Source organism: Amphiura filiformis, chromosome 7, assembly GCF_039555335.1.
Source record: "Amphiura filiformis chromosome 7, Afil_fr2py, whole genome shotgun sequence".
Classification (NCBI taxonomy): Eukaryota; Metazoa; Echinodermata; class Ophiuroidea; order Amphilepidida; family Amphiuridae; genus Amphiura; species Amphiura filiformis.
The window spans coordinates 37662697-37685884 of record NC_092634.1 but is presented as its reverse complement, the minus strand read 5'-3'; the positions used below and the strand labels follow the sequence as shown (position 1 = coordinate 37685884).

Sequence of the window (23188 nt, the reverse complement as noted above, 5' to 3'; positions counted from 1 at the left end):
CCAACAAAATTTCAGTGAAATAGGCATTTTGTGGTAATTTTTACCTCAAATTTTACAAATGTTGATGTCCTGGTTGTCATTACACTTTTACAAAGCAGATTTTCTGAACTTTAGATCAATATATAATACATATTAACAACTTTCAGTGTGAAATAAAGTATTATAGCACTTGGTTAAGACAGAAATTATAGATTTTCCCAAGAATATGGACTGTGGGGGCGCTTTTGACAATAAAACACACACAGTCATTTCTTTGGAGATGGATTTTCATCACAGATTCAAAGATGATTATCAGTACGCTTAGCTCCCAAGATTTGAGCTTCTAAATCCAAACGGTTTTGATATGGCAGCTACTTTAAATTGTTCGATCGGCTTCTAATTGGAATTGTACAGGGGTCAACGAACTTTACTACATAGGAACACACATTGTAACTTCAGGCTCTCGGTGGCCCCTCAGGACGACCTCCGAATTAATTCAACTTGGCACATATTAGTTTTGTGACAATAGGAACATTTTAAGACTAGGATCAGATGAATCCATTGACATGAGGGGCATCTGATGCACCCTAATCTACACGGACATATATAGTTTTCCATACTTTAAATGCTTTCTTCAGCCTGATTAACCCTTGCAAAGGCTCATGTGTTTTCACTGCTCAAGTGTTAAATCGATATAATCAGACCCTTAATATTTTCTTGGAATAAATGTGTTTCCTTTCCTTTTTTGTTCTTTTTTAATTAGATAACGCACCGTCATATTGTTTATCAACATTATTTGTTAGTGATTAAAACGTCTTTGTGTAATTCTAAAATAAATTGTACTTTCCACCAAAACGCTGTGAGCTACGTTACCCCTTTTTAACACACGTTATTGGAAAGAAGTAAAACAGAGGTATCAATGTAGTTTGCGGTTTTTGAAAGGAAACACTCATAGGTTTTTAAAAATCACAGTAAAAATCGTGATGCTGTAGCATTTTTGGCATAGAAATGTTGTAAACATTGAAATTTGGACCGACCATGTTAAGACTGGTGAGCTACGTTGCCAGGATTCCATATTATGCACTTGTATAACATGTACTTCCTAATAATACGTGATAGTACCAGTGATCGAACCCCATTTATATTAGAATTAAACGACATAACGTTCTAACGTTCGCAAATCACATCAAAAACATTAAAAACCAGTGAACTACGTTACTGTGAGCTACGTTACGCACTCATCTACGCATCTTTAAAACTTCTATGAAATGGTGAAATCGGTTTTACATTTCACTCAAGTGATCTTTTGTTTGCTTTTTATGACCTTGGATTAAGTAAAACCAGCCAATTTTGGAGCCGGAAACGTAGCTTACATTACATTGAGTTTTAGTGTTAAAAAACATCATGACTTCCTGAAAGAAAAATATGCAAGTGGTGTTGGCAATCTTTTACATCTGAAAGTAGTGATACATTTACTCTTTAAAAACACAAAAAGTAGGTCTTTTTGAACAACTTTTAAATTTTTTCAATTTTTACAGTGGATTGGCACCCAATTTTGTAGAATGAGCGATCTAAGAAGATAACATAAACTACAAACATATGTTAGCAAATAAACAACTAATTACTTGAGTTACAATGAAATAAGATGCTCAACTTTTGCACATAATCTAAATGTTTTTTTAAAAAGGCTATAATAATATGCAATTCCATCTGTATCAAAATGATCGTAACTGACAACTTGTTATTTTTGCAGAATTCTTTTCATTGTGTTATGTGCCAGTTTAGGCTTGCTGTTTTTTGAATACTTGAAATTATAGTAGTTTGCCTACATTTATTTCAATTAAATCTGAAGCTCTGAAGTCTAAATAATACTTTTTGAACTGTACTAAAGTGCTATTATAGAGCACAATATGGTGATACATTGGGTGCTATCAAATTTTTTTAGCAACTAAATAACAAGATACTTGAGTTCCAATGAAATAAGATGCTCAACATTTGTTTGCACAATATCTGAATAATGCTTTTAAAGGCTATAATAATAAGCAATACAAACTGTATTAAAATTATTGTGCAACTTGTTTTTGCAGAATTCTTTTCATTGTGTTTGTGCCAGTTTAGGCTCAGTTTTTTTAATATTTGAAATTGTAGTAGTTTGGCTACATTTATATCAATTAAACTCTTCCAACTGTAGCTTGAGTGGATCACAACATGTCAATATATAAAGCTTGTACGTTAAAATGTTTGTACTCTTAAAGATGTGATGCTCTGAAGTCCAAATAATGCTTTTTAATTAAACTGTACTAAAGTGCTATTATAGAGCACAATATGGTGATACACTGGGTGCTACAATCATCCTACATGTACAAGTACAAGAAGATAACATTATAAACTACAAACATATTTTAGCAAATAAACCACAAAATACTTGAGTTCCAATGAAATAAGATGCTCAGCTAATTTATCTAAATAATACTAAATGTATGCTTAAGGCATTCCCTAAACCATCCTGAATCATCTTATAACACAATTTCTTTTTAGAAACAATTAAAACATACATATACAATAGAAGCAAGGCATATGTATTTACGGATACTCTATTCAACCTAACTAGCATCCCTATGGAATTGTCAAATGACCACTGTCTCAGCACCTCCCTCTTCAGATGTACAACTAAATTCCATCAAATATACATGTATATAAGAATAAAATAAGTCTTCTGGCTAATAAGGCTGGGTTGTGGTGATTTTGATTTCAGATGTACCTAAGTGACCAACTTACAACCATCTCATTTTGGCATGTACCAACATCGTCATAGATCGCATTGATACCATGTTTATGACATAACAAAAGTACACTACCATGTTCTTGTATCATTTTGTGACAGTATCGTCATATAGTCAACTGTCATTTCTTATTTCCAGCACATGTAATTTCATGTCTTGTCTTATTGGCAGGCTGGTTAAAGCATGTATCACAATAACTACATTAAGTGTGGTTTTTCACCTGTATGTATCATTTCATGTATTTTCTTGGGGCCCGCCCGACTGAAGCACTTGCCACAGTACTGACATTTGTGTGGTTTTTCACCTGTGTGCGTCATTTCATGTACTTTCTTGTTACAAGCTGTGCTGAAGCACTTGCCACAGTACCTACATTTATGTGGTTTTTCACCTGTGTGTGTCATTTCATGTCGTTTCTTGTGACTAGCCTCATTAAAGCATTTGCCACAATGTCTACATTTGTGTGGTTTTTCACCTGTGTGTGTCATTTCATGTCTTTTCTTGTTACAAGCTGTGCTGAAGCACTTGCCACAGTAGCTGCATTTGTGTGGTTTTTCACCTGTATGTGTCATTTCATGTGCTTTCTTGCTATTAGCCCAGTCGAACTGCTTGTCACAATATCTACATTTGTATGGTTTTTCACCTGTGTGTGTCATTTCATGTCTTTCCATGTGACTCACCTCATTGAAGCTCTTGTCACAATATTGGCATTTGTGTGGTTTTGTGTGTATCATTTCGTGTTTTTTCTTCTTACTAGCTTCCCTGAAGCACTTGCCACAATACTGACATTTGTGTGGTTTTTCACCTGTGTGTGTCATTTCATGTACTTTCTTATCAGAAGCCCGAGTGAAGCACTTGCCACAATACTGACATTTGTGTGGTTTTTCACCTGTATGTATAATTTCATGTTGTTTCTTGTCACCAGCCTGATTGAAGCACTTGTCACAGTACCTACATTTGTGTGTTTTTCCATCTGTATGTGTCATTTCATGTTGTTTCTTGTGACCAGCCTGGATGAAGCACTTGTCACAGTAGCTACATTTATGTGGTTTTTCACCAATGTGTGTCATTTCATGTCGTTTCTTGTGACCAGCCTGATTGAAGGACTTGCCACAATATCTGCATTTGTGTGGTTTTTCACCTGTATGTGTCATTTCATGTTGTTTCTTGTTACCAGCCTGATTGAAGCACTTGTCACAATATCTACATTTATGTGGTTTCCTTCTTTGCACCTTTTGGTTCATATGTGCATCATTGCTGAAGCAGCTATCACAATATCTACCTGTGTGAAAGGGTGTGCTACCAGTAATCTTCTTTTTGCAGGATATGCATGATGCCTTACCTCTGGATGCCATCACTGTGATATAAACAAGAGGGAAATCTAGAGTGAGGAAGGGAGGTACAGACTCTTTCCACCAGTGGCGGATCTAGAGCAGTTAGAGGGGGGGGGGGCAATTTAAGAAGAAAAAAAATGTAAAATGGGTAAAAATGGGGGGGTGTGGCCCAGTGTAATGCCTCAAAAAGTTACAGGCCAGCCAGGCCTGTATAACTCTGAAAAGTTACAGGTATCATCACTCGGTCATCACTGTTTTCCGAGATTTAAGGAGAGTCATGATGATAGATTTGCCAAATGAAATTACAATCATCTAGGCATATAAAAATCATATAATTTTGAGAACAAAATTGAGACAAGCCATCAAGTGTATAAGGTTAGTGGTAGGAATGGGTCTGTTCTCGGATTGTGGCCTGTACCCTGTTCTCAATTTGGTAATCTGCCATTCATGACAGAGGGGTCAGTTATAAAGCAACTATATTGTGGTTCAGGCATGTCCTCCAGTTCTTTTAGAATTTTAAGTCCTATTGTCATAATATCAGGTTTGCTGGTGAGCCTTCATTGAAGAGTGGGCTCATGGAGCAATCGGAAGACTTCCATTTTGTTGACAGAGAAGGTTTCAAGAAAAATTGTGATGGTTGCATAGTAGGTACCGGTCCCCTGGTATGCAGTGACCAGTGTTTGTCAAAACTTCTATTAGAAACCGGGGTTAGAAACATCCAATTTTCAAATTGCTGAAAACTAAATATATGTGACCAGCTCCAACAAAACCCGGAACAAGTTGGCAGGAATGTTTTTGAGTTATAGGCCTTTAAAGATGGCAATCCCATAAAAAAATTTTGGAATTCTTAATTTCATGGTATTTGACCTGGGGACTGAGTGGACATTCAAATCCATGAAAGTACTTATTAAAAAGAGGTTAATATTTAATCAATAATTGACAGTTGAACTATGAGAAGCCCTATCAAGACTAGCAACTTTCCAAAAATATCAAGGTATCATTTACAAAATTATCCATATCTTGAAAAGTATTGATGCTATGCATATCATTTTGGTGTCATTTTGAAGGTGATTGCCTGTGCTTACATCTTTATTCAAATCATGAAATGTCAAAAATGCGACTTGTTCCTGGTTTTGTTGGAACGGGTCACATCTAGGCCTAATTATGTAGAACTTAGAATTTAAAGCAATAATCACCAATAGCAATGCTATTCATATATTACTAATACATACATGTAATTCAACTTTCCCGGTATAGATCATTTTGGGACACTCTGTATTTACCGGGATATTTATAGACTGTTTTCGATCGACTTTCCTCTTGTCTACAGTCTTACGCGACACATGCCCACATCACATTGTGTATTTAGGTGTGGAATAATTATGAACCTGTGGAGGGTAAAATTAGAGGGGGAAATTTTTTTGGCCAACTGAGATTTTTGGCACACATTCATGGGGCACCTTGTGAATAAAACACTCTAAAAGGCTTAGGAAAACAGTACGGAAACACTTGGGAAACAATTGGGATTCCAAAAACTTGGCATGTGCAAGGGGGGGTAAGATTATTGGCAGGCCGAGCTAGGGGGAGAGGCAAGCAATTTTTGGCAGGTCAAGATAGGGGCATGCAAATATTTTTTGGCATGACATCATTTGGGAATCCCCCCCCCCGGGTCTCATAATGATTGCACAGCCCCTTAATCTCAAACAACTGAGAGCTGGGTGCAGTATTGGACGGAAGGAAGATATTGGATGGAAGGAAATTTATTAGGCATTGGTTTACTCTACTTCAGATGTGCAATTTAACTTTTTCTCTTCTCATTTTTTTCTCTCTTTCTCTTTGCCATTTCCTTGGGGGGGGGGTGCTGCCCCACCATATCCACACCTGCCTGCCTTGAGTCACATTCATGATTTTAATAGCTAGCAAAAACTTAATGATGCCGTCTACGTCGACTTGTGGTCAAATTATAACATCAAGTGCTGTAATTGGATCGAGTTGCATACTTGCAACTCCAATTGAACAAGATTTGTGACATGATCTGGTCCATGGGGGCCACAGGAGGCATTTTTGAAAATTGAGTTACTATAATTATTACCTTACACAAACATTATGCTTTCATTTTCTGAAAACACCAAAGTCTAGCATACTTGGTTCTGAAGATATGAAGTTTTGTGATGTCTATTTTCCTATGTATTTTATTGTTTTTTACTCCATATTTTTGCCTTTATCTCAATTTCAAGTTTGCCACCTTTGGCCCCCATGGACCAGATTCTGTCACATATATTCCTTCATGGGGAAATCCAAATCTCATGTGTGAAACTGGGTTGTACCACGCAATGGTTCCCAGGGGGTTCACTCATACATGTACTTAAAGCCATATTATAACATTTGCTGTTGAGGACGCCCTCACTGATTTTTTAAAATTCATTTTTACACGATTATATTGTACTTTATTAAACCAATATACCCTGCAAAAATCAAGACTCTAGGTGCTGTAGTTTTGTCAAAATCCGAGATTTTGAATAAAGCGCCGGAACCGGCGTCTTATTATTACGATGGAATTATTAGTCGAACGCATACACGATGTTCATAACACACAGACACAGTACGTACACGGCGTGTGGGACGGTGATCTACACAACAAAGGGTCGTACCATAACATGACCGAAGGAGTGGTACGTATTGGCGACATACGCGCTGGTAGTAAATTCCAATTTTCTTTGCTTTGCCGTAGTTGTTCGGCTCAAAAATAAAGGGATATATCTGACAGTAAAAACTAACATTTTATGTCAAAGAATTGCTAATCTATTTTGTATGATAATGTTATAATATTGCTTTAACTGTTACACATGCTTACATGTATTACAACATCTCAAAATTCGACCCTATAATAGCGTATTCAGGGGTAGAAAATGTCACCCCTTATTGGCATAAGATATTATTACCACCTAAATGGGACCAGTAATAAGCAGGCCCGTAACCAGGATTTATTTGGGGGGCGGCTGATTTGGATAAAGTGGACATTTTTTCAAAAATTTAAACCTTCTTGGACCAGGGGCAGATTTTGAAAAAGTGGACATTTTTCCCAAAAATTTGAATCATTTTTTCCCCAAAAGGCGTACAAAACCTATTTTTTTTCGCTCGCTACACTCGTAAATGGGACTCTTTGGTCATTTTGGGATGCGGGGGGGCACGGCTGCCCCCTTGGTTATGGGCATGGTAATAAAAGACACTAAAACAAACCCGTAAATGGCCTAATGTGTAATGACAATTTTTAATGAGTAAAGAGAATTCACTGGAACTACATTGTTTTTCTTTGTTTTGCACCCCCTTTTTTTGTCAAAATTAAATCACCAACGATAAAACCTTAGTGTCGTACTCCGGTATCCACAGATATACGTCACTTTCAATGATATTTAACTTCTGAGTGCCCCACCCCCCGGTAGGCCCCCCTATAGGTGAAAATAATTCAAACTAAATTTTATTTCCGTAGGGATTTTTTCTGGCTGTCCATATTGACGGATTGATGGTTTTTCCACCCGTTTGCTTTTGACATTCATGACATTGGCCGTCCAAAAGACGGGTGGACCGGGGGAAGGGGGGTTGGACGGGTTCCTGACTCCCTGGCTATAGCACCTTGGACTACTATCATGTACGTTGACCTAGGCTATGAATGAACCCAGTGTCGTAACTATCGGGAGGCAGGGGGGTGCGAGCCCCCTGTTTTGAACCCTTGCCACCTGCTTGCCCCCCCCCAAATGAAAAAAGGTAAAATAGGCCTACTTCTGAGAGTTGTTTTGAGACAAACCTTTTTTTGGCCTCATCATAAAATGCAGGAAATTTTGCATATTTGAACGTGTTCCTAACGTTTTTATACGCCTTTTTAGGGCGTAATATAGAAACGGTGCCAAAAATATCGGTGCCAAAAATTGCTTGCCCCCCCCTTTCGACCTGCCAAAATCGCTTGACCCCCACCCCTTTCGACTTGCCAAAAATGCTTGCCCTTTTGGCCTGCCAAAATATCTTTGCCCCCCCCTTTATAATTAACCACCCCGGGGGTAGGCCTACAGCCTACACATAATTATTGCACCACCCCTAAACTTACCTTGCTGCTCCTGCGGTAGCTGGTAGTACATTTAAAAGCTAGAGCTAGAGCTTAGGACCAAGTACGTATGTAGGCCTACGTGTACATCTATGATCTACGGCAGGTATAAAAGACTGATCACTGATTGCTGATTACTGATTGCTGATCACTGACTACTGATTGATCAGTTGCTGATTACTGAACGGTTACCTGATTACTGATTGATCAGGAGCTGATTACTGATTGATCAGGAGCTGATTACTGATTGTTCAGTCACTGACCGCTGATTGCTGATCGTTCAGTAGCTGATTACTGAATGGTTACCTGATTACTGTAAAGACTGATCACTAGTCTTTCACTGAACGCTGTACGCGTATATGAAATACTGCACTAAACGACCGGTCAATATTTATGAGGGGGAAGTCTCGGTGGGCGGGGAATCCGAATTGTTCTGCCTCCGCAGGAGGTAGTATGCTTTGAAATTTACACCTAAAATGCCGCACATTGCGCGGCATGTAGGCCGATTGTACAAATTTATATTCTGACAAGTACTCTAATTTCCGCCCAATATCGAGAGCCCAATAAATATCCCCCACCTCTTTGCGCCATAGGGGGCCTACATAAATTCGCCTATCGCCATTTCCGAATGTTCAAAAAGGTAATCACGCTTCCTCAGCATGTGCAATAAATTAGCATTAAAATTAATCTTATTCTATAGGGATTCTAGAAACACCTAGCACGTGGCGCCAATGGTGCGGGTCTATCAAGCTCATGAATTATGCATTAGAATTTTTTAAACTCATATATTGTATAATTGAAGACCGAATTAAAAAGACTAGCTTGTGTATGCCGTCCTGTCAACCAGACCAAAAATGCCATACTGCGCAGGTCAGCAACCAATCACAGCGCGCCTTTGTCCTGACGTCAGACGCAAACTAGTATTTTTTTTAATTCGGTATTTAATTATGGATTGTAGCCTACCCAGGGAGCAAACCCCCATATTTTGATGCAAACTGACTTGGCAAGATATAAAAATGTGTCCTATATAGATGGATTCTATGGACTATACACCACATCCCTAGGGTGGACACGTTTTGAAATCAGCTGCACAGGGGGTGTTATGGGGGGGTCAAAGTTTGTCCCCCAGAAACCCAATTTTGCTGCGTAATACTTAATATAATACACTAAATGTGACAAAATCACTTTTATTTTACACAACTTAGATTATTAAATTAATGCTTAAAATTATGCCATTCATTTGATTGGACTGGGCCACCATAGTGTGGTGGTGGGGGGGGGGTGCTGGATAATGGGGGGGTTATCAGATGAAGTAGAGCTAAGCATATAGCATGTGTGGTATATATCATATTTCGTTCAATTTTGCAGTCAATACACTACTGACTACTCTGATGTGCTGTTTCACATTCTTTCCATGTTTCTGGATAGATATAACAAGCAGCTAGATCCTCTTAATCTTTACGATTTAGGTTCCTGTAGACCCACTCCTACTTATAGAATTGACCACCTTTTTCTATCCTGAATACCCTCTGCCTAGTAACAGAGACCCGACTTACCAAAACCAGTCCTTGACCCAGCTATAGCCATTATAGAGCCTAATATAGCAATGCAGCATCAAATCTGCATCTCTCAGTATTGCTCACCTCTCTCTCTCTGACCACAAGCAAGCGCATGGACCCTGAGTTTGATCCCTTACTCAGTCCTTAGTACGGTACCCCTAACACACCCTGGGACTCCCCGAACTCCATACTCCTAATCATATTCATAATCATCTTCGTCAAGCCACTGCCTTACGTGTTTTGATATCATGCTCTGTGCTAGCCGTCCATGCTCCGAGATATCTGAAGTCTCCTAATCATCTTCAGTACCTGTAAACCGATATCCGGTTCCCTTACCCAATGCCCACGGTACCCCTTACCCTGTTCCTGGTACCCAATCCTGGGACCCCTAACTCCACCCCCAACTCCTTACCCTATTCCCTGGGACCTCTTACACCAACCATTGGAACTTTAACTCCATTTTAAGAATCCCTAATTCCGTCCCCGATACCCATGACCCGTCCCTAGGACCCTAACCCCATCTACATTACCTGTAACACCACACCTGTTTCCCCTTATCCAATGTCGGTACCCCTTACACCATTCCTAGTACCCCTGTACCCCTTACACTATATATCTGGCACACCAACTATGGGACCTTTAACTCCATTCCTGAAACCCCTAACTACTTCCACGAGACCCATGACATGTCCCTGGGACCCTAAGCCCATCTTTGGCAGCTGGGTAACCGTCCCTGGTATCATAACCCCCTCAGTACATGTAAACACATATCCGGTTCCCCTTTCCCAATGCCCGATACCCCTTACCCCATTCCTGGTACCCATTACACCAACCCTGGGACCCCTAACTCCATCCCCTGTACCCCTTACCCTATATATTCCTGGGACCTATAACACCAACTATGGGACCTTTACCTCCATTCTTGGAACCCTCAACTACGTCCCCGATACCCATGGCACGTCCCTGGGACCCTAAGCCCATCTTCGGTACCTGTAACCCCAAATCCGATTTCCCTTACCAAATGCCCGGTACCCCTTACCCCGACCATGGGAGCAATAACTCCATTCTCAGTGCCCCTTACCCTATCCATGAGACCTTTAACACGATTGTGACCTCTAACCTTATTCCTGGAACCCCTAACTGCCGGGTCCCCCAACCCTGTCCCTGGTACCCAAAATCCCAAAATCCGGTCATCCCTGAAACCCCTTAACCCCTTCAAGTCATAACCTGTTGTACCCTTTGCCCTGTCCAGTGTCCACTATAGCCCCTTCTCCGGTACCCCTAAACATGCCTTTCGTATTCCCAACTCCATCCTCAGTACACCTAACTCTGTCCCGGTACCCATTACCCAAACCCTGGAACCTCTAACTCCATCCTTAGTACCCCTAACCTTATCCCTGGGTCCCCTAACACCAACTATGGGACTCTCCCTGGCCCCATTCCTGGCTCCCCTAACTCCGTCCACTGAACCCCTAACCCTGGTACTCCAAACCCCATTGCTGATACCCATAATCCCATCCCTGGATCCCTTAACCCCTTTACCTGGGCCCATAAACTGTTGTCCCTGTGACCCTCGTTACCCTTTACCCTGTCTTTGGTACACCTGACCCGTTCCTGGTACATCCTTGGACTTTATCAGTGGACAAGACATTACCAGCTACCCTTTCTTCATCGGAAAACCTACATGGTTAGAGAAAAGCAAGACTGTTCCACTGGATCATCTTGCTAGTTTTGCAGAGGCTGACCACAACCTGACAGATGACGACATAATTTGACCAGGCGCGGCAGTTGTTCATTTCAGTCTACTCTTCTAGCAATGACATCGCTCAGTGTAATAGCTCTGGGCTCACAAATTTCTGAAGAGTGATGCTACTATTTAAAGAGATTACCGCCAACTGAGGATGCATCTGGAGAGAGCAGCATATGCATGCATCATAGACAAAACAGAACACATCGCTATCCTTCCTCCCAGATCAGGGGCGTAGCCAGCTTTCTTGGTCAGGGGGGGCAAAATAAAATTTTGGGGGCACAGACAAAAAAAATTGCAGTTGCATCATACAATACATAGAGACTGTATGTCTTCGAGCTTCCAGAAAAGGGCCTTATTGGGATGATGTGCGTGCGTAGGGCGAAAAAAATGGTATTTTCCACTATTTTCGCCCATTATCCGGCTAAAAAAGGGCTTTATTGTTACAATGTGCACGCGTAGCGCGGAAAATTTTTGTATTTTACACTATTTTGGCCCTGAATTTTGATAGAAAAGTGGCTCCTTGCCCTTTTTCTTTTCCTTTGTCCTCCTGATTTTCTCTTTCATTTTTTGTCAGAGGGGCACTTTTTCTTTCATTTTCTTGTCAGGGGGTGCACTCTGCCCCCCCCTGCACCCCCGCTGGCTACGCTACTGTCCCAGATCCCAAGGAATGCGGATGGACTTTAGAGGGGGACATCGTAGTTCCACAAGCAATGAGAAATCCACCATGGCCACCAAATGTGTCAAAAGGAACCAACTGCTCCTGCAGCAAAGGGTACCAAAGAAACTGCAAGTGTTCAAAAGCATCCAGACGCTACAATACTGGCTGTATCTGCAGAGGACATCCTGATACCTGTAGTAGAGCTGCAAGAAGACTCGGAAAGGGAACTGGCAGGTGAACTGGAGTCAAGTGATGAAAAAGAAAGTGGATCTGAAGAAGACATCCAATGGGGTATTAGAGGTACCATTGCAGAAAATAGTTCCTATAAGAATGAAACATTACACTGAAATAGCTAGCATTTTCACTAGTAGTATTCTAGATAGGGACAGTAATATACGGTATACAATATATAGCCTCATTAACCAAGCATTCGTCACTATATAGTATAGGCCTACATGTATACCTTAAATTAAGTGTAACTCTTTGCAGGATGATAAATTGACAAAACCAACACCACTTCCAGTGTTTGAAATTAAATTTCCTTTCATTTGACACCAAACACGATATACTTTGAGCAAAAATTACTAAAATGGACCCCCCACACACGTGACCCCCCTGTTGTAGGCCCCGTGCAGAAGATTTTTTTACGTGTCCACCCTAGGGGTGTTTATTTGACCCCACTAAACTGTTTGACACCCATGAGGTTTTTATATCTTCCCGATGCAGGTGGACCATCTCTGCTCCCTGGGTACCTCGTCACATCAGCAATATCGTAGAAATAAAGTCGGACAACCGTTATGCTGTGTGTGGCAATGGGAATACACATTAAACAAGGTTTAATTTCATGATTACATGAAACCTGATTATCAATGGAAAAACTTTGGCTGGAGAAGTTGAAGCTGACGTTCATGGCGACACTTTGGATGTGATAATTTGACATCATGGATTGTTTTGTGCAAAATTGGAGGTATTTTTGCGGCGAGTCAGCAGACCGACTGACATGCAGGCTAGCATGCTAGGCTCGACTAGGCCGCAATCATCGTGTCTACATCATAATAATAGTTCATACCCGCTGGACAGCAGGAAGAATGTTTATAACTTACATTTCAATACAATCATGTTACTTTTATCTTGAACTTGGAAGAAACTGATTTCAATAACAATTTCAATATTGCAAACTCATGACCATCAGTGACAGTGACCATACATTACACTAAACAGTGAGTTCCGTGCCGGTTTATGACTAGAATGGATTATTTATTTCTGTTCATCTTGATATCAACATTTAAATGGTAAGTTCATGAGTTTGACCTCAATGTCAAATCTACATTGTATGTCGCACAATTATGTGTTGTGCATGACTGAGTGCATGATGCTAGCATATGACTAGTCTAGGGCTAGGCCCGGGGCTAGCAAACTGATTTCAATAACAATTTCAATATTGCAAACTCATGACCATATACCATCAGTGACCATACATGACACTAAACAGTGAGATCCGTGCCGGTTTATGACTAGAAAGTAGAATGGATTATTTATTTCTGTTCATCTTGATATCAACATTTAAATGGTAAGTTCATGAGTTTGACCTCAATTAAAATACAAAACAGAACCCGTGTCAAATCTACATTGTATGTCGCACAGTTATGTGTAGTACATGACTGAGTGCATGATGCTAGCATGACTAGTCTAGGGCTGGGCCCGGGGCTAGTCCTTTACTAGCCCTTGGCAGTTGGCAGTATCTGGAAAACACTCCTCCGACACAGCGCTAGTCCAAATCTAAAAAAACACTCTGCTAGTCCGAAACTGAAAACCACTGCGCTAGTCCGAATTTGCAAAACATGGCGCTATTCCGAATCTGAATTTAGGAAACACTGCGCTAGTCCGATATTCGGACTAGCGCCGTAATTTCAGATTCGGACCAGCGCTGTGATTTTCAGATTCGGACTACCGCTTTGGTTTTCTGCAGTTTCGGACTGACGAAGTGTTTTCCAGACTCGGACTAGCGCAGTGTATTTCGGACTAGGGGTGTGTCGGACTGTTAAAGTGTTTTTAGATTCGGACTAGCGGTGTGTCGGACTGTTGCAGTGGTGTTCAAATTTGCTAAATGCATCCATGGGTTTTATATCTTATTTTGTAGCCTATCTGAAAATTTTACTTTGCATAATTCTTGCATATATAATTAGAAAATAAGGCCTACCTGACAACATTGCATAACAAAAATAAAAGAAAGTTGTTGCCAACGACTTGGTTTCGCTCCATTTTGACAGGCCATATTTTGGTAACCGAATATCCGATTAAAATAAAAGTTTCAGTCTTGTATTAGGAGAAAATGGACTCACATATTTTAATCAGACAAAAATCTATATCCAATAGCGGTAAGATTAAAGCTAGCATTATAAGTATCTCCTTAACTAATAACAAAAGGTGTCCACTGGTATCTTGGAGGCATTGTCTTTTTTTAAAGACATTTCTTGTTTTTGGTTATAGGGTATAGGGGGATGCTACGTTTTGAATGGAAACTTGAGCAGACATGAGGGGGCAACGGCATGCGGATATGAGACAGCGGAACACATGACATCTCGTCCCGTAGCAGGAAAAAACGACGGGCCACGTGGGCACGGGACAACGGAGGGGGGGGTAAAGACAGGATGACTTTGAAAATAAGACGGACGGTTTAAAGCATGGGACATTAATGACCGGGGCACGGGACGGCAGACTGAACAACAACGCATATTTTAATTTTATATAAAAAAAAAGACATTTGAATATTGATTTTTTTTTTTGCCTATGCATTCCATTTTATCTGCGAATTGGTTTAGTTTAATACATTTATTGCACATGAAACACCAAAATGTGATGTGGTGATGCAAACAGTGGCGTAACTACGGGGGGGGGGCATTTCAGCAAAAATTGAAAGAACATTTTAAGACCGATATTCAACGGAATCATCTCATAATGGCGAGTCGCCTGCCCGGTCGCCAGCCTGCGGTCGCCTGCAAGTGATGGACTGGTGGTATACGTGCATGGGAAAACATCTATGCCTAGACTCATCCATACGCCCAGCTGCAAACCGACCGAATATGGCAAGCCATTGTGGTCAAAGTGTTTGCTGTTTGTTGGTTTAAACCATAGACCCTTTAATGGTCACTCTATCCTGGTTGTGCTTTTTTTAGTTCAATGTCTTGTTTCTAGGACTCCAATGGAAACATGTCTTTTTTAAGGGGACAATTTAGAATTTAACTCATTTTAGGGTTTTCTCATATAATTTAATTTCTTTGAAATTTCAGCTTCAATTTGCTTTTATTTGAAAGAAATTGGACATTCGGTACTCATTTTATGATTCATTTTCATAGACACAGACGTGGACAATATAAATTGAAATTACTTGTAATATTTTCTATATTTTCCTATACTAATGCATGCAGTTTCTTTGTAATTTATTGTTTTTAGGAGGCAATTGTGACAAATTTGTAGTTTAAACTGGTTATTAAAGCTATTTTATTTAAGAAAAATATGTTTTTATTTATCTTTTGTATTGTTTCAAATTCAATTTGGATTTCTAATGACTAATTTGCATATTCAGTATTTCTAAACTTCAATTTTAGGCAATTGTTGTTTCGCGTCATTTTAAACCTTGCAAGCAGGTTTTAGTGATCTAAAACGGTAGTCGCGTCATATTTGTTTTCCCTCAAAACTCTCAGTTCCATCAAGTTACGCCATCCCACCAATTTTGCAGCCTTTCGTAACTTTCCTTTAGAAAAACTCTTTTACGAGTTCAGATAGGCCTATTAGATTTTGCACAGAGGCGTTGTTGTATTTACACACGCGTTGTGATAAAATTATGTCAAATGTGTTGAGCTGATAACCAGCAATAGAATTGAATAAGATCTGTATGATGCATCCTGATTTGATAAATTAGGATTGTAGGCCTATTCCACGATTCATTACGAGCATTCAGCGCGCGGCGGGTTAGCCGTAATATCCTCGATTTGCATAATTACATCACTGAGGTACCGGGTTCGAGCATTTTGCATTTGGTTTCCACTCTATATACGCCTACTCGCTGCCGCAGGAGTTCGGCAGTGGCGTAGCGTGGGTTATCCGACGTGGGGTAGGGGGCGATGGGTTGGGGTCACCCAGGCCCGTACGCGATGCACACCCCCCCCCAATTTGGAAAAGTATACAAAAGTCCCAAAATGTCAGAATTTCAGATTTTTTACGTTTTTTGGACAATAAAGTCCACTTTTCACAAAATAGCCCCCCCCCCCCTCTCCTTGGAAAAAAGTCCACCTTTTCAAAATCAGAACCCCCCCCCAATGAAATCCTGCTTACGGACCATGGGGACCGACCATGCTGGTGGTGGGAGGGCACAAGACGTTTTTTGGCAATTTTCCCATGGGATTTGTAAATTTTGCAGTCGATTTGGGATTTGAGGTACGTGCCCCCCCCCTTGCCCCTATGACGCTACGCCACTGGGGAGCCCGGGTTCACTAGTTTCCTCCTCGGCACCTAAAAGTGGACTTTCTTCCATGATTGCAATATTTCGGATCAAGTTCCGTATTGAATATGATTGAAAGTACCGCAGGCCTACACTGTTATACCGGTATAGGCCTATAGATATAATAGTATAGTGCACTTATGTCCACGGCAAATTCACCGTGACCTTTCCAGCCATAAGCCCGCTTATTAAACCGAGATATGCAGTACTAAACCATTAAAGTAATCGATTGTCCAACGCAAATTTATTACCACGTGATAATATTAATCCAATGAGCGATCGAATTGTCCGCTACGGTCGACTAATCCAATCGATAATGACGCTATTGACATGTACGGCGGAGCTTCACTGACTGAGTTTTGGGGTATTTTTCACTGGTTTGCTATCATTTACTCATCAAGGCGGTCCAACGTTATTATAAGGACTATGATAATGATATGAAGTTTGACATGTATAGAATAAACCATACTTGATTAACATAAAGTACTAAATTTGTACCTATTATGGTTTAGCGACACACTTCTTGCAACTGCGACCAAGCCAGGACGGCCCGGTGAAGCAAAATGTGCATTGGAATAACACGGGAGTTTGGATATAGATGGTATATTTCTTTCTCATACAAATGTATGTTCTCCCGTTATTAAAGCTTGTACCGGGTTGAAAATTCAGATATTTTGAAAAGACTAATTGAAACATAAAAAAGTACAGAAATCATAGCTTTTATACTTTTTCATATACCGTAAACGTTCGCCTAATGGCGCTTTTGGATTCTTAGAAATGTGAGAGCGCCATCCTTGTAAAATCTCAACAGCATTAAGGATACGTGTATGTTAAACCTGGACATAATGCCTCAGAAAAAAATATCGTGACATGACCCAATACTTTAGGTCACTAGGTTAGTTGCTAGAGCAGCAAATGTTTTGGGGTTTCTTCGGGTATTCTTTCTCAAAGTGTCATTGGACTTAATTTGTAAATCGATTCATACGTTATACCTAACTCATTTTGGTAAATCTTTTTATAACATTGTAATTTCTTCATATTTTTTAATATTCTTCAGTTCAAAATTACACACTTCTATTGTCTGACCCGTTAGCTCAGTCGGTAGAGGGTGCACCTTGAATGGTGAATGGTACTTGTTCGAATCTTGATTTCTGCCCCCACTTTTATGTGAAGAAGGGTCAAGAAATGTTTTTGGATTTTGTCCCCATTTTACGAAAGAATATTGTGAATTTTTTTAAATTTAATTTTAATTTTCTTATTTTTTGTAGATAAATAGGCACTGCGAACAAACGGCAACAAAAACCGCTGACAAAATTTGCTCCACCTGCTACCTATCAATGCGTGATATATTCCACTACATTTAACAGTTAAATGACCTTTGAAAAATAGAACGGCCTCAATGTTTCAAATTGTGTAACTAGATTACTTTATTCATTTATGCATTATAAATGATCAGCTATTTTTTCTTTTCTTACAAGGATCGAACCCAAGTAGATCAGACCATTGATCATATAACTATCAGACCACGAAGTAGTTACGCAACTCCGTGATGGTATCGGAACCAAGCACTGTTTATATGGCGATCATTACGATCACGCTATTTTGGTATGCCTTTTTTGTGTACTGATTGTTTCGATCGTGGTTCATTACTTAAGCGCGTGATCCCGTTGACATAGTAACATTACGTAACTTCGATACCGGGCTTCGATACTGAATAGTTGTTGAGGCACATAATATGGAAAGCGATTGGGGTATTGTGTGCCTTCCAAAGCGCCTTATAACATGTTCTCATTGTGTTGTGGAATCCTAGCCAGTATTCAATGATAGCTATAGAGGCCTTTGCGTTTATCGATTGGCTCCAAACAAAAGATTTGAACCGGTTTCTTTCCGTAATCATGGAGCAGTGCAGTCCATTCAATGAAATGTTGTCATCAACCTATATCGTAGTGCATTTTGTTATGTGTGTGAGACGAACTGTCGCGGTAGATGTAATCATGCTTTTATTGAATGCATTTGAGTAGTCCGCCACTAGATTTACGGGATGATACGTCATATGCACAGCCTCTATTCAGTTGATCGTTGTATGATTTTGTTCGTTCACTCATTCAAATTTTATTTATATCATTAGAAGACTGAGCCTGTTATGATACATCCTCCGTGGAACAGTTTCAAACAAATATAGCTAGGGATTATTGGGGCAGAGGTTATCTTTTGAATCCTCTTAGAGGGCTATCATTTTTTTTTTTTTCGGAAGGGGGGGTCCCAAATTTACAAAAAGTCTGCGTCAATAAAATTGCGCACCCCCTATTTCGGCAACAAAAATTTTATGATCCCAAACCCCAAAATTGTATTGAAATCAGTCTTTTTGAATAAAATAACACACTTTCTGCGGTCATCGTGTGATTCCCTACATTTTGGTCATAAAACATTTTATGACCCCCTGCTATTATTCTTTCCAAGACTTTATGACCCCCGTATATTTGGGACCCCTCTTTCGAATAAAATGATATACCTCTTATGACCACTGATGCATAGGCAAGGACACTCGCGCGAATTGAAAGACTTGTCGCACGCGACAGTTCGTCTCACACACATAACAAATGCCTATACAATCAAATAGGTTCATTACAACATTTGATTGAATGGACTGAGTTACTCTAAAATGAAACGAAAAAACAAAGAAATACGAAAAAAGACACATACAAGATAAAATAATAAAATTATATAAACAATGTTAAAGATAAAATCAAGAAAATAGAGAATAAAATTTCCTCAAATCAGAAAAAAAATATTGACAGACATCATAATCTGTCAGAAATTACTGCATGAGATTCGAACCATCAATCTTCTCAACAAGTTCTCTTTATCCTCGCACTATAGTCTAATGCTCTGCTCACTGGGCCACAACGTATCAGGTGAATGATTACGACATTATCATGAACAAGTTTGTTCGATCTTGCGCATAATTGTATGTGTCGATAGGTTTCATCCTTTAACTACACGTACCCTTAATGATCAGTGATAATAGTCGGGTTTTACAGGGATGGCGCTCTCTCATTTCCATGAACTCCATACCGCCATTAGGCGAACGTTTACGGTATGACGCTAACTAGTTTATCTCATATATCTACAACACAGCGCTACCAGTAGGGTTCAATTGCCTATTGTGAGTGCCCCTGTGTTGTGTGCATACATGTAGTTAACAATAACTGCATGATGGCCTGTCCAAAACAAGCAAACAAACAATCAGACAAACAAACACGATTCGTTAGTATTATTAAACGTAAGACGCTTAGCTGCAGTATTGATTGACTCAATCTAGTGACAATCTGATGGCTTGCAATAATTGTAGGCCTATTATGGAAATTCCATAATGAGTTTGTAATATTTTCACGCCGCCGTCGTTGAACAATTGCGTTATGGATCCAATGGCTTGCCATAACCACATGAGCGTACAAGTTAAGTACATGAAAGTCTGGAATTTGCTGGGTCAGGTGATGACCGTTATGTTGTTTACCAAGCGACGCACCCCCGGGGGCGCACCATTAGACTTCAAGGGGAGTGGAGGAAGTTGGGGTCGGTGCAATTTTATTTTTCGCCGCCGAAAGCGGCAAGATATTTTTTGCACTATATGTTGGGCAAGATTTTTTTTGGCACTATATGTTGCCCAGGAGTTATTATTATTTTTTTCTAGTGATAGGGGGAAAGTTTCCTTTTGCTCATGTAGTGGGGTAAGTTTTTTTTTCAAACACTTCATCCTCATTGAAGTCTAGTGGTGTGTCCCTAATCGATGTGCATGCACTAGCCATAGCCATCATCATAACTTATATATTTCTTTTAGGGACCGTGCAATAATTATGAGCCCTGGGTGTACGGCACGCGGGGGGGCAGTCCCAGTGGCGGTGGGCAGGCTTTAGAGCCTTTGAGTTTTGAGGAATGCGAGTCAGTGTCCCCATTAATTGGCTGTTTGTTTGCTATACCATTAATTGTTTATTTAATTATTTACTATTTATTAAAAAAAAAACCACAGTGATTTTTAGTGCGCTACGCACAGGCACAACGCCTAGGCGTTGATCCACAAGCCTCAGCACACTTTGGGTTGTCGCTGACCACTACGGCCCCACATCATTCCATAAACCATTTAACAACAAATCAGGGACTTTGCTACTTCAAGAGCGCACACCCTAGACATTCCACAAACTTAAACCATCGCAACCAGGATCAGCTCCCCGAGTTTCGTAGGGTTACAACAAGACAATTAGCAGTAAGTTCCTTATCCAGGTGGACATTCCTGTACACTGTCTGACCAACCAGGGGAGTTTCAAGCTAACTCAACTTTCCACGAGAGTATACATGTACTAGGCACCGCCTTATTAAACGATTGAGCTAACTTGACTGCTATAATTCATTCATTTATTTATTATTTATTGTTTCATTCATTCATTCATTTATTTATTATTTATTTATTGATTCATTATTTATTTATTCAATCATTTATTTATTTATTCATTCATACATTTATTTATTTATTCAATTATTATTTATTTATTCATTCATTTACTTATTATTTATTTATTCATTCATTCATGCATTATTTATTTATTCGTTCATTTATTTATTATTTATTTATTCATTCATTTATTTATTATTTATTTATTCATTCATTTATTATTTATTTATTCATTCATTTATTATTTATTTATTTATTCATTCATTTATTTATTATTTATTTATTCATTCATTTGTTTATTATTTATTTATTTATTCATTCATGTATTTATTATTTATTCATTTATTTATTATTTGTTTATTCATTCATTATTCAATATTTATTTATTCATTCATTTATTTCAATATTTATTTATTCATTCATTTATTTCAATATTTATTTATTCATTCATTTATTTCATTATTTATTTATTCATTCATTTATTTCATTATTTATTTATTCATTCATTTATTTCATTATTTATTTATTCATTCATTTATTTCATTATTTATTTATTCATTTATGTAGTCTTTCTTTCTTTCATTTCATTTATTTTTTATTTATTATATTTATAATTAATTTAATTTTTAATTTTTTAATTTTTTAATTTTATTTTTAATCAATTAATTAATTAATTAATTTATTAATTAATTTATTAATTTATTTATTATTTATTTATTATTTATTTATTTATTTATTTATTTATTTATTTATTTATTTATTTATTTATTTATTTATTTATTTATTTATTTATTTATTTATTTATTTATTTATTTATTTATTTATTTATTTATTTATTTATTTATTTATTTATTTATTGCTGACAAAACTTTCATAATATAGGCCATTCATTATTTTATTTATTTGTGTTGGGTTTTTTTTGTTTGGAATTTCCGTAAGTAGCGCATGCGTGGCAAAATGCCGCCACCTGATTGGTCGATTGGTTAAAGTCACATGACCGAGCCACAACGCCATTTTAAATTGCAGTGCATCGATATCGTTACCGGGAAAGTTACGGTCAATTGAGGTGAAGTAAATTAACCATTTCTGACTACCTTATGATAACAGTTGATACTGACAAGTTTGCAGGAGCTTCCAGGGTGATTGTCGCATAGTTCGGTGAGTTATTAAAGTCAATTTAGTATAGTTTGTACTCTGTAACACATGAACATCTGCCAACGCAAGCATGCACTTGAGGCAGTCCAACTGCCGCGCTCAGACTGAGTCAATCATGACATGGTAAATTGGTATTGCTGTCTGTACAGCAACCTGCATGATGAATGGCTTGCTACCGCAGTTGGCCGTTAAAAATGTATATGCCGGGTAACGTGGCAGGCCTACATTTTTTAAAGCTATCACATTCATTGATTGAATAGTGGATGTAGGCCTACTCATGTACTGTTACAACATTGCTGTCATTGCGTAAATATTGACCTTCGGGTCAAATGCCTGAGAAATCACTGCGCAGCATTCATGCGGGCATTCATCATGAACTTCATGACATAAATGCGTTACGACATGCACTATCGTCGACAATTGAGAGGGGTACTCGAATTAAATTTCACAGGGCTGGAACTCTGAAACCCCTACCGTGTCCATGAGGGTTTTACTAGCATGGTACACGTACAGGAACCCATACCGTAGTAGCTATGCACAAAGACAACTAAATGGGACTAAAAGTGTACCGGGTATATAGCCTACCGGTGAAGCGAGTGCAACACAATTGCATGATTTAGGTATGCTAGGTGAATTCAAATTTGCCATCAAACTGCATCATTTTATATGTGACACGATCAAGGGAAATGAGTCGGATGTCGCTAATATTGATTTTGAGATATTGGCAAAGAAAGTGCTTAAATTCTTTTGTTTTATATTGTTTTCAGTGATTGATAAATTGATGTAGCTTCCCAAAAAAGATCAGATCAGCATGGGGTTTTCAGTTTCTGAAAGCTCTAAATGTCTTCTTTATAATCCTGTGTAAAACTCATTTTCGACCAGGGTCGACATGTGACTCATTCCCCTTGATCATAAAGCCAAAA

General features: G+C 38.9%; 1 protein-coding gene across 1 annotated transcript; it reads right to left on the bottom strand.

Annotated features, from left to right (window-relative positions):
* Positions 1-2197: 2197 nt before the first annotated feature.
* Positions 2198-4114, bottom strand: LOC140157829 (uncharacterized). The gene has a single exon (XM_072181076.1). The coding sequence runs from the start codon at positions 4112-4114 to the stop codon at positions 2960-2962; it is 1155 nt and encodes a 384-aa protein (XP_072037177.1). The 3' UTR covers positions 2198-2959.
* Positions 4115-23188: the final 19074 nt, after the last annotated feature.